Source organism: Ursus arctos, unplaced genomic scaffold, assembly GCF_023065955.2.
Source record: "Ursus arctos isolate Adak ecotype North America unplaced genomic scaffold, UrsArc2.0 scaffold_19, whole genome shotgun sequence".
Taxonomy (NCBI): Eukaryota; Metazoa; Chordata; class Mammalia; order Carnivora; family Ursidae; genus Ursus; species Ursus arctos.
The window spans coordinates 35,912,690-35,928,216 of NW_026622863.1; the positions used below are offsets into that span (position 1 = coordinate 35,912,690).

General features: G+C 55.5%; 2 protein-coding genes across 3 annotated transcripts in view; one reads left to right on the plus strand and one right to left on the minus strand.

The window, feature by feature from the left end:
• DNAAF1 (dynein axonemal assembly factor 1) overlaps positions 1–2,232 on the plus strand; it is a 22,138-nt gene extending 19,906 nt beyond the window's left edge. Inside the window, exons 11-12 of the mRNA XM_057314471.1 lie at positions 718–1,078; positions 1,863–2,232. Of these exons, the coding sequence (XP_057170454.1) occupies positions 718–1,078; positions 1,863–1,960 (459 nt within the window). The 3' untranslated portion in view covers positions 1,961–2,232. The remainder of the gene's footprint in view (positions 1–717; positions 1,079–1,862) is intronic.
• Positions 650–11,675, minus strand: TAF1C (TATA-box binding protein associated factor, RNA polymerase I subunit C). 2 transcript variants are annotated; one of them, XM_026495333.4, is made up of 15 exons: positions 11,505–11,675; positions 9,188–9,326; positions 8,005–8,086; positions 7,720–7,817; positions 7,558–7,647; positions 7,394–7,467; positions 6,559–6,797; positions 6,298–6,414; positions 6,089–6,206; positions 5,931–6,002; positions 5,661–5,796; positions 5,343–5,486; positions 4,264–4,438; positions 4,054–4,191; positions 650–3,969 (listed from the first exon to the last, which is right to left on the minus strand). In XM_026495333.4, exons 2-15 carry the CDS (start codon positions 9,323–9,325, stop codon positions 2,996–2,998), a joined length of 2,595 nt encoding a protein of 864 aa, XP_026351118.2. In that variant the 5' UTR covers position 9,326; positions 11,505–11,675; the 3' UTR covers positions 650–2,995. The 2 variants fall into 2 exon arrangements, with proteins under 2 accessions (XP_026351118.2, XP_057170453.1); XM_057314470.1 differs by having other exon boundaries at positions 650–4,191; positions 11,505–11,667.
• Positions 11,676–15,527: the final 3,852 nt, after the last annotated feature.

Sequence of the window (15,527 nt, forward strand, 5' to 3'; positions counted from 1 at the left end):
CTGCTCACTCACGTGAGGTCTTACAATTAAGCCCTTGGGTCTTCCTGAACACACATCGGGCACTGATCTTTAATAACTGTTCACTGTATATGATTACCTGGGAACAATGTTCTGTCCTGAGGTGGCAGACATTCATTTCCGGAATGCCTGTCCTGTAGCGACGCACAGACGGGGAAGGGGAGTGTCCGAGGCAGAATGGGGGGGGGGGCTTCTCTCACATGGACCAGCACTGCTGGGGCCTGTGTGCGAGCACACTGTACGATACCATCTCTGGGCAGGAGCTCAATGCCAAGGAAGGAAGCACACACGAGCCCACAGTTCCCGTGGACAACTCCTCTCCAAGGAGGCCACGTCCTATGGAGCATATGTCAGCCGGAGGCTGAGGCTCCAAGTGGAGCCAACTCGGAGCCCCGGGAGGGTGTTGGAGTGGCAGGTGCAGAGCGGGCGAGGGGAGTGTGGCTGAACCCCCGACATAGAGCCGGACAGGAGTCCTGCTGGAGAGCTCACCACCCCTTCGGGGGATCCGGAATGGCTGCCCAAAGGGATTGGTCCTGAGGCCTCACTTCTGGGAGGGGAAAGTGTGGGGCTCCCTCGGTCTTTCTTGTACATGACGAAAGAGTATTTTATGATCAAATAAAAAAGCAGCATCAGCACTGGGCATTTTATGGTGACCATGATGAAAGCAGAAACGTTCACACGTCTTTTTTCTCTTAACAGATGTGCCTTCCAAAGGTTACAGCCATCTCGAGCTTGAGTGATGACAGTGACCCTGAACCGGACTATTACTCATTCCCAGTACCGGCAGACACCCCAGACGCCCTTTCAAACATATTCGCAATCCCCAGGGACACCTCGAGGAAGGCTGACACACCTTTCACCAACATATTTAAAGCAGCAGCCGAGAGGGACTCAGAGACGCCAAATAGAGACACCAAGTCCCCACGCCCGCTGATCCAGGAGCTCCACAGCAAGGAAGCTTCGGGCCAGCCACCGATGCCCCCAACTTGCCAATGGGATGCCACACCACCCCCTTCCAGTGAGGATGGGCACAGTGACCTTCTTCCAGCCTCCCCCCCAGGTAACACCACCTACTTGCGAGACCACAGGGGCCCAGGCTTGGATGGGGGGAATGGAACTGCTGCTACCCGATCCCGGGGTGGCGGGCAGCCGACAGGTTGGAGAGGCCACGGAGAGCGCTGTAGATCATGTCCCTGCTTACGGCTGCTTGCTGGCCTGGGCCGAGAAGCCGCAGAGCCGACCCGCTCCTGGTCAGGCGGGTTGGCCTCACCAGGGCTCCTGATGGCCACGTGGGTCTTGGTGGGGCTCGTGAACCTGTGTTTTCACCCCCGTCCTCACTGCCTGATCCTCGGCCTCTCCAGAACCAGGCTTCTGAGGGTGGGCAGGCTCTGCTGACACGACAGGGAGTGTGGGACAAAATGAGGGTGACTGCTGGCCTGAGGGTGGAGGATGGGGTGAATGCTGAGGCAGTGGTGCTGGTGGGGAAGGGAGGCTCACCGGGCAGGGGGTGGCCAGAGCGCCTGGCTGGGTGAGGCAAGTCACAAGCTGACCGGTCAGCCTGGCCTGGCGCTGGGGGCCCATACACACCGCCAGGGAGAGGCACATGTGGGGAAAGCGGGGTATTGTTCTTAGGTAACGAGCCAAACAGGGCGGGGTGGGATGATTAGTTCAGTCTCTGGGCCTCTGCTGAGCCCAGGCGAGTCCTGACCTCGCGTGACACTAGCCGGTAGCCAGGCTTCTTTCTCAACACCAGCTTGCGCGCCTTACTCAAAGCCTGCACGCACAAGAAGAGGGGCTGACCACAGGTCCCGAGAACACAGCTACCTTGTCTCCTAACTCCTTAGGAAACGTCACTGACGAGAATGAGGCACGATCTGAGATGGAGCTCGCCGAGCCCAAGGTGGGAGAAGACCGGGAGGACATTGAATTTGGCTTGGACTGAACCCCAAAGTGGCCCTTCTGCCCCTAGGCTAATGGGGACAGCGAGCCGGCAGCTAGGGTCCCCCCCTCCATGGGCACGGGTCACCCCCTTGGCTGGGCTCCCCTTCCTTCCGGAGTCGCAGTTCCTGAGAGCGCTCGGGCCTCGGCTCCCCCTCTGCGGGCATCTCTGCAAGTAGGAACAGTGGTGTTCCTGCCCTGGAAGCAGAACTCGACCTCCCCCGGTCCCTGTGGCATAGGCCGTGCGACTGAGCATTACAGACATTTCGGTACCCACGTGAGTCAACGTGCTATTGGATTATTTCACATCCGCGCGAGTCCTGTGTGATTCCTTTCACCAGGCGCCACTCTTCACGTGTGGTGAGAAATCTAGATCAAATCCCGGTGTCCCGTGACATTCTGAGGGGCTCTTTTCCCCACAAGGGAGCAGAATCTTCCAGAGCCACACGCTTCAGAGGCGAGTTTAGGCATTACACATCACGAGCTGCGGGAGGGGGCGCTGCCGGCCTGGGAAACCCCATCACTCCAAACCACGTTCAGCTGCCAAGTTTATTCAATCCCTAAACGTGGGTCCGAAGTGTGTCCCTCTACAAAACATTAGGTGACGGCAGAAACTGCTTAACAAACACAAACTAAGCAGCACCCGCAGCTGCGGACTCCCAGCGAGCGCGGCGAGTAACTGGCGCCGTTACATTACCCCGGCATCGGGGTGCGGGACGCGGCAGGCCCGGCTCCTGTGCAGTGGAACCCATGGCCTGACCCGAGCCCCTGCTCTTAAGCACACACCGTCTCCTGGAGGGAATCCCAGTGACACTGACCTTCAGGACAGGACCACTAGGGCCTTCTCAACATGCCTTTTGGAATGGTCTTCTAGCAACAGCATAAAGAGAAACGACTTCTGTTGTCCCATTGCTCCGGAAGCAGAAAGGCCTGCACCCTGGACGCTGTTCTCTTTTCACCTCCCAGCTTCCAACCACAGAAGGCACAGCAGGTCCAGGATGAAGGGCTCTCCGGAGGTGGGGTCGAACTTCCCGGGCCCTCAGAAGCCCATGCGGGGCTTCTTCCGGTGGGGCTGAGAGCCAGAGAGGACAGGCGCCTGCTGCCTGGAGGGGGTGGCCCGGATGCTGGAGGTCTGGGAGGAGGACACGGTGGCGCCTCTCAGGGTTTTCCTTCGTGGCGGCAGCTCGGCTGTGCCATCTGGAAGGGTCTGGGGCCTGGAGGGCGTGGCCCGGATGCTGGAGGTCTGGGAGAGGGGCAAGGAGACACCTTGGGGGGTGTCCCCTTGGAGCGGTAGCCTGGCCATGTAGTCCCGGAGAGTCTGCTGCCGCTCCGAGGGGACATCCCGAGCCCACAGCTCCTGAGTCGACTCCTGGGAGGGCGGGGTCACTGGTGGTCGAGGCCTGGCCTCAGGGGATGCCCGATCTGGGCTGTGAGGGGGGCTGGTGGCGTCTGAGAGGTCCAGGCGGCCACTGAGCGAGGAGAAAGTGCTGGACAGCTGAGTCCGGCGCTTGCGCCGCTTCGGCTGTCTCCCAGGCCCCGAGCTCCTGCCCTGCTGCCTCTCCCACCAGGTGGCCAACTGGCCTTCCCAGGCTGCCTCCAAACGTGTGCTGAGCTCATCCTCAGGGCCTGGCTCGGGGGTGGGGGGCGGCTCCGCAGAGGGGAGCGAGCCCAGATCCCTCTGCCGCAGCAGCCGCCCTTCAGCCATGGCTGCTCGGAGAGCCTCCGGCCCTTTTGGCTCCACCTCCCTCTGTTCCATGCGGCCTAGCAGACGGCGGTGGGAAAAGGTGGGTGCTGCCCACACAGGGGGAGCCGTGGGCACCTTCAGCAGGGCCTTCAGCCACCGGCTGCAGCAGGCAGTGGCCTGGGGAGTCCAGGAAGCTGTGGAGGCACAGGAGTTAGGCCCGGGGTCTGCCTGGAGGTGGAGGCGCTGGTAGAAGACATCCCCAGCCACCGAGAGCTGGAAGAGCGACAGGACTGGCTCGGAAGCTGAGGATGGGATGGTGGCAGCCAGACCTGGACACAGGAGTGACAGTGACGCCAAGGCCCAGCGGGGTGCAGCCCCCCAACCCCCTGACTCATTCCCCTGCCCCAGCACACCTATGGTTGGCGCTTTCAGACGCTCTTGCAGCCGCCACTGACTCTTGGGCTCCAGCAGGGGGAACGCGGATAGGGAGTCACTGCTGGATGGGAGAGACTGGGGGGGCCCTGCCAGCCGGGGTGCAGAGGCCCCCTCTCCTGGAGGAAGGACAGACAGCTGAGGCCCCGCCCATCTTCCTGCCTGCCTCCCGCCCTGGCCCAGAGTCTTACCTGTGAGGTGCAGCAGCTGCAGGTGCCCGCCCTGGCCCCCCAGGAGCAGTGGCTGCGGGCAGCCAGGGCGGGGCGGGGGCAGCAGCTGGGCCCACAGGGGAGCAGAAGGGAGGTCGTGGTTCCACTTCAGCATGGGCACCAAGGGGAGGCGCTCATCCACCAGGTAGAGCGAGAACTGGGGGCCGAAAGGAAACAAGACGACAAGAAGACACACGGCTGTGACTGAGGGAGACTCTGACTGGGGGGGATGAGTCAGGGCAGGGGGAGGGATGTGATGGGGGAGATGTGTGTGGAGAGACAAGGCCAGACTGAAGAACACTACAATGGGGGTGAATGGGGGTTGTAGGGGGGAGGCTATGACCAAAGGGGACTGGGACCGAGGGGGGCAGTGACCTAGCAGGGGCAGCAACCAAGGGAGGCCACAAGGGCGGCGGGTGCATGGGCATGTGTGTGTGTGTGTGTGGAGAGACCGTGGAGAAGGGGACTGTGACTGAGGCATGAGAAAAGTGTCTGATGGGACAAGCTGCTCTGTGTGGCTCTCAAGAAAGGTTCAAGCCCCAGAGCTGTCCCAGCACCATGACTGCCCTGACGCCCCTCCCGTCCCCACTGTGTAGCACCACACGGGGGCATTTCCCAGGTGTATCTCTTGGAATACCACACGGCAGTGACTCTCAGGAGAGACGCAGAGCAGTCGTGTGACACAGAACCCACCTGGCCTTCCCCAGGCCTTCCCCAAACCCATCCAATCCCGGAACCTGTGCTCGAGACACACCTGCTAACACCCCAGGGTCCTGGAGGTGGGGAGGGGGGTGGCAGACCCTCAGACCGCTTCCCCTTTACCTCAACACACAGGGACTGTCCCACATTGCACAGACTGTTCCCCTGACACCCCATGTCTTTCCTCCTTCACCGAGGGGCCTCCTTAGAGCTCCGCTCAGCGGCCCCTCCCCGTGAGGCCTTTGCCACCTGTCTGTCAGCACACTCTAACCACAGACTCATCAGTCTCTTGATTCCTGTTTTGCCCGAGTTGTCCCACCTGACACAGTGCACAGGGCAGAGGAGGGAAGGGTGCTGCTCACCTGGGTACAGATGAGATGGAGTGTGGGATGCAGAGACTCGGGGCTGCACTCCCCCAGGTACTGGGTCAGCAGGACACGTTCTCCCTTCTGGCATGAAGCTTCTGCGCCCCCACGAAAAAGCAGCAGACCACAGCCAGGTGGGCCCTGGGGGAGAAACCCAGGTCAGCCCTCCCACAGCCGGGGGTTGCCAGTCCCCCCACCAGGCAGGCAAGGCTCATGGTCCTGCCGCTCTTCATGTCCTCTGGCGAAGATTCCCAGCCCTCCCCCAGGCGTCTGCCCTGTCCCACGGCTATGCCTGTGCCAGTCCTGTCCGCTCACCTGGGCGTCAATCATTTTCACTCCAGTGCGGTCCCCCACAGTCAGCACCCGGGGGTGAGCGGTGAAATCTGCCCAACGCCAGGGAGAGGGGTCGCAGAACACAAGGGTCTCAGGGTCCTTGTAGACTTGCTGCAGCCTTGGGGAGATAGGCCAGCATGGGTGGGGAGATGGCCTGGGGGGTGCCCAGGACACGTTGCGCAGGGAGCATGGGCTGTGGTTCTGGGGGGCTGTTTCTAGCGGTGGAGGATTTTCACAGGAAAGGGGCATTACCCATCCTGGGGGGTCCACAGACAGACGGCTCCGGAACGGCTGCAGACAGCCAGCTCCCCAGGCAGGTGAGGGCTGCAGGGCACAAGGAGGGTCAGTTGACCCCCCCACCCTTTTCCCATGCCCAGCTCTGCACACACCAGCCCGACTGAGCCCCTCACCTGAGGCTGATCCCTGTGGCCCCCTTCCCGACCTGCAGCACCTGGAGGGGGGCGGGTCGCCCCTGCTTACTGACCTTCCACAGGGCACAGTGGTAGTCAGAGCGGACAGCCAGCAGAGCTGAGGGATGGACAGGGTCAGAGTTAGGTAGCAGGTCAGTCAGTCAGGGAGGAAGGGAGGTGGGAGTGAGGGAGGTGTCCAAGGGACTCACATTCCCCTTGCACAGTGCGGGTCACCACCTGCCGGACAGGTCCTTGGAGCTGGATGTGGCCAGGGTCCCCGAGAGCCTGAGGGTCACCGCCTGGGGTGAGACTGACCTCTTGGAAACCTGAGTCTCTGGCTAAGGATAAGCGTATGAGCTCTGGTCACTGCAAGTCCCCCAATACCCCGCCATTGTCCTGGACCATGCTGAGAGCACCTCCTCCACCAAAGGGAGCCTCCTCCGCCCCCTCCTGCCTCTGAGAAAGGATACAGAGCTTGTCTAGAGCACCTCCCGCAGGGTAGACCAACTGTCCAACCTGGGCCGTCCTCCCGGGCACCCAGGCCAAAGCGCCCCCGGTGAATGCATCATCCAGGAGCAGCTGCTCCCACCGCGTAGCCAGCTCCTCATACAGCAGCTCCCCCAGGAGGCTGGCCACGGACTTGCCCAGGACAGGGCCCCCGAGGATGGAGAACCGGCGCTGTCGGAAGCTGAGGAAAGCCCAGGGGCAGCTGAGGACGAGGGAACGGCAGTAGGATCAGGTGGTGACAGTGACCGAGAGGAGGACTAGGTCCCATTGCAAGAGAGGCCAGGCCAGTAGATGCATTTTTTAAATCAACCTAGAATTTCTTCCTTTGGGAAATGATTCCACCCTAGTCCCCTGCTGTAAGGGTGGTCCTCTGTCGCCTCTGGCCACAGTGAGCGGCTCGTGGAGGAGACAGACACCCAGGCCATGCCAACCACACCCTTCCCAGGGCTTTTGCTGGTGCCTCAGGAAAAACACTAGCTTCTTCCTTGAAATCATAAACCATCTCACTGCCACTTAGCAACAGTTTGTCCAGGAATTAAGCCAAGCAAAGCCGAGTGAAGGAGAAAATAAAGAGACAGAGCCCTAGTAACGTTATTTGAACACCTAGATGCAGCCATGCCTGCAGCTCATAAATCTAACTCCCGCTTCCACTTAGAGTTGGCAGTTTGGTATGAGGAACTGCGGCCCCTGACTGCACGGCACAGAGGAAGCTGAGGGGAGCCTGGATCAGTGCCCTGGCTGCTCCCACATCACCCCAGCTAGGCCTTCCCAGCCCGTCCTTTCTCACTAGCCACTTGCCCCCAGGGCTGGTGTCCACCGAGGTCCTGGAGTAGCCTCTTCACACTGACCACTGTCTTCTTCTTAGAACGGCTCTGTGTAGAAAGGCCTTGTCAAGCTCGCACATGCGAGGTTACCCCAAGAAATGGGGAGCCCCCTCTCCTGGCTAGACAGGGGTTACTCACCCGTGCTCCCTCCAGTTTGAAATTCTCCAGCATCAGCTTCCCCAGGGGTGCAAAGGCTATGTCCCCATGATCCCACAGGAAGCGGCTGAGCTGCGGGAAAGGAGGCCGGGTCACTGTGCACAGCCCCCGCCACACAGCACTGCCCACTGTGGGGTTACTTACCTGTTCAGTAACGTCCAGCACGGCCTGCGGCTTCCTTCGGAATGGGAAACCTCCCCGGAAAAGCAGGTCCTGGGCAGTCACCCCAGGGTCCCAGGGATCTGAAGGAAGAGTGAGGCTGGAGAAGGGGTTTGTTCAGGAACTGGAGAGGGCCCAGAAATGGGGCCGGGTACCCCAGATGACTGGAGGCCACCAGCGGGGAGAGGGAAGGCCTTTGGGTGGGAGGTGGGGGACAGAAGTAACACGGGGAACAGCTTAGAAGGGAGCCCCAGGGACCAAGACCCTTACCAGGACCAGGAGGCAGCAGAGGTAGGGGTCCGGGGGTCTCTGGCTCCCAGAGCAGAACCGTGGACAAGTGTGGCGCCCCATTCTGAGGAAACACGAGCCCGACAGGAACACAGTGAGCACGGTCCCAGGCCAGGTGCAGCACTGGCACGCACCTTTTTTAAAATTTTTTATTTGTCTTTCAATTTTTGTTTTAAGTAGGTGTGACGCCCAGGGTGGGGCTTGAACTCACTGAGACTCTGAGATCAAGAGTGGCACGTTCTACCCACCGAGCCAGCCAAGTGCCTATTTATTTTGATGTACTCATTGGTACGACGTCATTACAGCTTTACTGGTGAAGAAATGGAGGCACAGGGAGGCTCGCAGGGAAACAGCTGGTTAAGAGAGGGGCTGGGAGCCTGCGGCCAGTCCGCGCCTCTGAGCTGCAGCTCCCCCCAGCCCTGTGCCATTACTGGCTGACCCGAGTGCCGCCTGATTCTCACTTCCACTCAGGAGACCTCACGGTTACTGACTCAGGGAGCCCACAGGCCACTCCAGTCCCCAGTGCTGGGCTGGCCTGAGACAATTTAGCTCCAACACTCAGGGGTACAAGCGCCAGCAAGCTGGGCTCCCAGAGGAGACCGAATGGACCTGAAGCCCTCTCTTGTCACCCCCCCCCCCAATCTGCCTGGCATTATTCTTAAGCAGCCTGTTTCCAAATGGGAGCCAGATGGCTTAGGCTGCCAGGGAAAGCCGCTTGTCCTTCCTGTCACCAGAGGTCTCTCCCCCCTTCCCCCCCCCCGCCCCGTGTCCTCCCCACTGTGCTGTATGACCACCCTCTGGGTTTCAGGCAGAGCTCTCCTTTGGTCACTTGTCCCACTGGCCCTAACCCTAAGTCCCACAGGGCAGGGAATGTCTCTGATTTATTCATGCTGGATTGCCAGGGCCTAACAAGGCCCCCCCACCCCGCACACTGCAGGGGCTCAGCACTGAGCATCTGCTGAGCAAAGGCAGGAAAGGAAGACGGAGGGAAACCCTCTGTGGAGAGCGGCCGTCCCCTGCAACCCCAAGTGGGGATTCTGGCTCAGCCTGTGTCTTGGCAGATTAGTGCCAATGCCACCCCACCTGAGTCCCTGACACCTGGTGTGAGTGCTGCAAAGGGGGCCAGCAAAGGGGCCGCTGCCAGGGCTCTCCCCGCCCTCCTCACCTCAGAGTTCTTGGGCAGGGACTCTGGCAGGGTCAGGGTGTCTCTCCAGCTACACATGAAGGACATGTCAGGGACATTACTCAGACCAAGGGGGCCCGTCCTGAACAGCGTGGGTCGGAGGGAGCTGGGGAAGTCCATCCTGGAAAACAAGAACCACACATCACGCCTTCTCAGAAACTTGAATCTGAGAATGCCTTCCAGGGTTCCTGGGAGAGTAAAAACTGCCCTAACAGGATTATATTTTATATTTCATTTGAGAAGATAGATAATAAGGAACAAATAAATATGCAGCCTACTGCCAGATATTACTAAGTACTAATATTAAAACCAACCAACCAACCACGAGGCAGGGGATGGCAATGTGATGGGCAGCAGGAGACGGGGAAAGCCTCGCTCAGAAGGGGGCATTTGGCACAGCCTGAACCTAACGAGGAACAGAACCATGCAGACAACTGGGACGAGGGGTCCTGGCAGAATGAAAGTAAGTACAAAAGTCCTGGAGCAGGAAAGTGTGTGAGAAAGAGCAGCGAGGCCACAGAATGAACAAGGAGGACAATGGGAGGGGATGAAGTCAGACAGGTGGTGAGGGGGCAGCTTCTTCCGTGGCTCTCCTGTATTACAATCACTCGTTGGTAGACCACGCACCCTACACCCCAGGCTACACTCCCAAGACCAGCTCAAGTTCCCCCAAAGCCAGGACGGAGCCTGATTCATCTGTCTTCCCACTTGCAAGTACAGTACCTTGTGGAAAATATAACTGACCCTGTGCTGAATAACAATAAATTGATGTCAAAGGAAAAACAATTTTTAAAAATTTCAATTTATGTCAAAGGGTTTTGCCAAATTCAAACTGCTCTAGAAAAATAAGCAGCCACACCATCCCTCTTCTTTTACTAACCACAAAAATAACAGCAGTGTTCACTTACTGAACTGCCAGACACGGACTACCTCTTTTATCCGTCTGTTGCCCCTATTTTGGAGTTCAGGAAACTGAAGCTCGGGGAACAGCGAACCCCCCAAGGCCAACAGCTTGATCCCCCAGCCAATTCAAAGTCCAAGTTCTGAACCACTCCACTCCCAGGCATCCACAGGCAAACACCAGCAGCAGTCTTGGTAAACAAAAATCTTTTCCCTTGGAACTGCCACTGCATTGTATCCATTTATTCTGTAACCCCACGCATCCACGTACTCTCGGCACTGCACACAACACCCGCCACACAGTAAAAGCCAGTAAATACCTCTCAAAGGAACGAACATGTTTATCTCATGGCACATCAGCCTCACTCTAATTGTGGTCTCTATGTAAAGCCTTATTTCTGAGATAAGGGAGCTCTCCCAGGGCAGGGAAGTATCTGATCCACTCCTGAGTTCCTGGAGTTGGGCTGCTGCCCTCACCCTCCTTCCCAAAACATAACAGGAGAGGGCAGTGGCCTGAATCAACAGAGAGCTCAGTGAATCCTTGTGCAAAACACTGGCTACCACAAGACCCACGGTCCTAATTGCAGTCAGGGGGCACCCGCGCCTCCCAGCGGTGGCTGCATGCCTGATAAACCAGCGAGGTCCTGTCTCCAAACACTCGGCTCCCAACTCATCTCTACCTCCTCTCTTGAGCCTGGGCTCCAATCACACCTACGTCCTTTGGCATTTCCTCACCGTACTTTTCACTGCACACCATCTCTGCGCTTCGAATGAACGCCAAAATCCTTTCCACCCACCTACGAAATCCTACTCATCCTTCAGATTTCCAGATCGCAAGCCTCCTGCAGGTTCTGTCCGCAACACCTGCACCCTTACCCCCAGAACACGCATTGCAATGTGTGATTAGATATTCAAAGATGAAACTATCTGATTCCAAACTGCTCTAACAGTCCGCATGGGAAAGGGACTTCCTTTCTTCCCAGTACCTCCGTATTTGCTCCACAACAACAATCAGTACGTATAAATCGAAAGAACAAACGCAGAAGTGAATGAACCTCAAACAAAGCCGGGCAGGCAGAGGGCGCTGGTGGAGCCCCCGACCTCGGAAAAGCCCCTAAACAAAACAGACTCATTTCCCGCCCTCACGTCCGACCACCGCAGAGACCCCGCGGGAACCGCTGCATGCCGGCCAGCTGCCGCCACGCGTTGCATTTGTGGGGTCCTTCCCGCTCCGTGAGGTAGGAGCTGACAACCCACAGTGCAGCTGTGGGGCGACCTGTCGCAAAGTCACACACCGTGGGGCCCGCGGACCCGAGCATAGGCCAAGCCTGAGCTCCTCTCCCGGCCCGGGGACACCCCACCCCACCCCCCCCGCCGTCCCGGCGGCGCGCGCGCTTACCTGGCCCGGGCCCCGCTGTGCTTGTCGGGGACTCGGACCTCCGCGGGACACTCGGCAGACCCACGAGCCACGAGGGAGCCGGCCAACTACACCCCGATCCCAGCGCCCGGAATGGAACGGCAGCACAGGCACACTTAACGGTCTTCCGGGCCGGACCGGAAGTGCTCCCTCGAAGGCAGGAAGTCCCGCCTCCATGCGTGGCCTCCGCAGGCGCCCTAGAGCGCCACCTCCCGGGTGGAGGGGGAATGGGAGTGGAGGCGGCCCCTTGGGCAGTAGAAGCGTCGTCTAATCGAGTTTGCTTACTGTAGGGCAGTCCGACGGGGGTTCGAATCTTATTGCCTGCTTTACTTCCTACTTCGCAGGCTTGTTGTTGACTATTAAGTTAATTCACTTAGCGAACACGCACTGAGCACCAGTATGAGCCAGGCACTGGATTAGTGAGTAGAAATTCAATTAATTGTCTTCATACCCTTTGAAGCAGGCTTTACAACTAGGAGTACGGGAACCCCTAGAGTGCATGAGGCTCTCCCAGTGGTCAAGCAAGTATAGCTCTAAGCATTGCTTCTCAAATTCTAGCTTTCATCGCATCATCTGAATGGGATGTAAAACAGTTTCTGGGTGGGGTGGGACCTAATAATTTGTATTCCTAAATTCCCAGGTGATGCTGATTGTGCTTGTCTGGGGGACACACTTTAAGAACTACTGTTTAATCATAAATCTTACCATTATCTTAAACCAATAGCTCTCAAAATTGAGCGTGCAACAGAATCCCCTCAAGGGCTTATTAACTAGTTTGCTGGGCCCCACTCCCAGAGTTTCCAGTTCAGTAGGTCTGGGATGTGATTCAAGAATTTGCATTTCTAATGAGTTCCCAGGTGATACTGATGCTGCTGGTCCAGGCACCACACTTTGAGAACTATTATCTTTTTCAAATCCATTTCCAAACTTCCATCTACGTAGTTTTTATCAGGGAAGTGCTTGAGATCAGACACTTTCGCCTTTCCACATTCACTTTCTTCCCCACTGTGGAGTATTGCCTAAGATGGGTGCCAACCAAGCAGGGAATTCCAAAAAGCAGGATTCCTACAGGAAAGAGTCCCCATTAGACTGAGAAAAATTGGTTCAATAAGAAATAGTGATGGAAGAACGCAGAAGGGGGCCTTTTGGGAGCTGACAATGCTACATTCATCTCAGTGCTGGTTACATGAATGGGTTCGGGGTGTGAAAACTCATCAAATGATCTGTACACTTTTCTGTACGTGTGGTATATTTCAAGACGGCAGCTTTAAAAAAAAAAGAAAGAAAAAGAAAATGCAAATCTCTATCACATCAAAACTTCAACCTCTCGGTTAGGCCGTGTGCCTTCTCAGCTGTCTTAGAACGCAGAAGTCACTCTATGAGGGCAGGAACTCTTGCTGGCTGGTCACCGCTGCACCCCAAACATCTGGGAGAGTGGATAATTGGTAAGTACTTGAATAATTGGAAGAGGGGATGAAATGAATGCCAACACTTTTACTTAAACTGAAAAAAATAAAGTCCGACTGTTTACAATAGGCAGTAATTCTGTTTTAGCTGACTCATTTGATTATGAGGGGAGGCTTTGCCAATGATGCCATTTGGAGAGTGTTTTTCATAAATGGAATAAGTGAAGCTGGCATCTCCATGGTTTTGGTGGAAACATACTGGAAAGATGATTATAACATATAACAAATTAGAAATTGCTGCTTTTGTAACTATTTAAACTTACGACTAAAAATTGGGGATGTATATTTTTCAAAATTGTTTTAAGGTTATATACGCAAAAAAGTTTGAAGACCATTTATATTAGTTACTTTCTTACTGCTGTAACAGATTGCCACAAACTTAGCGGCTTCAGACAACATAATACTGGGGGGGGGTGCTTGGGTGGCTCAGTCAGTTGAACCTCTGACTCTTGGTTTTGGCTCAGGTCATGATCTCAGGGTCCTGGGATAGAGCCCCATATCAGGCTCCGCACACAGCAGGAAGTCTGCTTGAGATTCTTTCTCTCCCTCTCCCTCTGCCCACCTCCCTACACTCTCTCTAAAATAAATAAATCTTCAAAAAAAAAAAAAAAGACAACATAATATTGTACAGGTTTAGAGGTCAGAAGCCTGAAATGAGTCTCACTGAGCTAAAACCAAGATTTTAGCAGGGCTGTGTTCCTTTCTAGAGGCTGTAGGGGAGCATCTGCGTTCTTGCCTTCTCTGTCTTAGGAAAGCTGCATTCCTTGGCTCATGGCCCCCTTTCACCTTCACAGCAGCAAAGGCCAGTTGAGTCTTTCTCATGATGCCAACTTTCCGATTCTGCCTCTGTCTGCCTCTTCCCTATTTAAGGACCCTGGTGATTGATTGCCCCAAAACAATCTCCCTTTTTAAAAAAAAAAAAAGTTTATTTTTAAGTAATCTCTCCCCCCAATATAGGGCTCGAACTCACAACCCTGAGATCACGAGTCACATGCTGCACGTACGGAGTCAGCCAGGTGCCCCCAATCTCACTATCTTAAACGTAGCTGATTAAAAAACGTAGTTCCTTCTGTAACCATAATGCCCCCTTGCCATATGAAGTAACATAATCCTAGGCTGTGGGAATGAGGACATGGACATCTTTGGGGGACCATTATTTTGCCCACCACACCACTATTCTATATCATCTTTAGGAGATCTCCATCTAGCTTCTGCACTGCGAGGTCAATCCATTTCTTCCCTGCTTCTTTTCTTCCCCTAAACAAGCTGTTACATTTTATTGTTACCGACATACACTTATAGTGCAGTAAACTGCACAAGTCTTAAGTGTCCAGCTTATCAAGTTTTTACATACATGTATCCCCCCCATAATCACCACCCAGATGAACACAGAGAACATTTCTGCCACTCTAGAGAATTCCCCAGGGCTGCTTCCCAGTCAATATCCCCTTCAAGAAGTAACCACAACTCTGACTTTTATCACCATAGATTAATTTTGCCAGTTCAAGGAATTTATATCACTACAATCGTGTTTTTAGCCTGGCTCCTTTCACACAACATGCCTAGGAGATTCACCCATGTTGTGCGTGTAACAGTAGTTTCTTATTGTTGGGTTACAGTCCATTGTATGACTATTTCCCCATTTGTCCATGCAATTTCCCGTGGGTGTTGTTTCTGAGCTTGGTAACACTATTCCTGTCTCTTTTGTGGTTGTGTGCAGACATCATTCCATTTCTGAGCACTGCTGTGATGTCCCATCTATCTGCTTACGCCTGTGTCCACTCTCTAAACTATACCCACCAAAACCAGGATTGTTCTTCCTGATGCTATTCCTTGAAACGTGTGAGAGGGTGAATCTACCCTGCCCCGCTCTTCCCAAGTCAAATATTCCTGGTTCCACCAACTGCTCCTCTTAGGCCCCAGCATCCACACTACCTGGTTAGCATGGTCAAGACCCAAAGGCAGCGATCACTAGCAGCGGCAGCAAGAGCGACAAACCTTACAGACTGTGAACGGAATAACTGGTCGTATTTTTCTGTTAGCTGGCTCCTGTCTCAGTTAAAGGTGCGGCGCCTTAAAACAGTTGTGTATTGTATCATAGCAGGCCATATGTAAATTGTCTTCATCCCTAACTTCATCTTGGTTTTGTTATTTGTCCTTCATTCCTAGTCCCTCATCTTAAAGAACTGCTGTTTTGTGGTATTTTTATAAGCCAACTTAAAATCCCTTCTGAAACAAAAAAACAAAACAAAACAAAACGGAGGGGGGTGCCAAATGGCTAATTTTGGCTAGAGGCTTCAGGAAGACCTACGGTGGACAGTTTTCAATGTGGATCCTAAAATCAGCTGTGGGGCTGCTTCAATTGAGAACACCTGCATTAATCAGCTAAAGACATTTACCGCCCCCCCCCCCCACGCTTAGCGGTTGGGGTGCTCTGCTGTGATGGGTACAGTGTGGGGCATCCTGGGATGGCTCTAGACCTGCACCCCCAGACCCCTTCCCAGGCCTTCACTTCCAGGACCATTCCAGACTGGAGAAC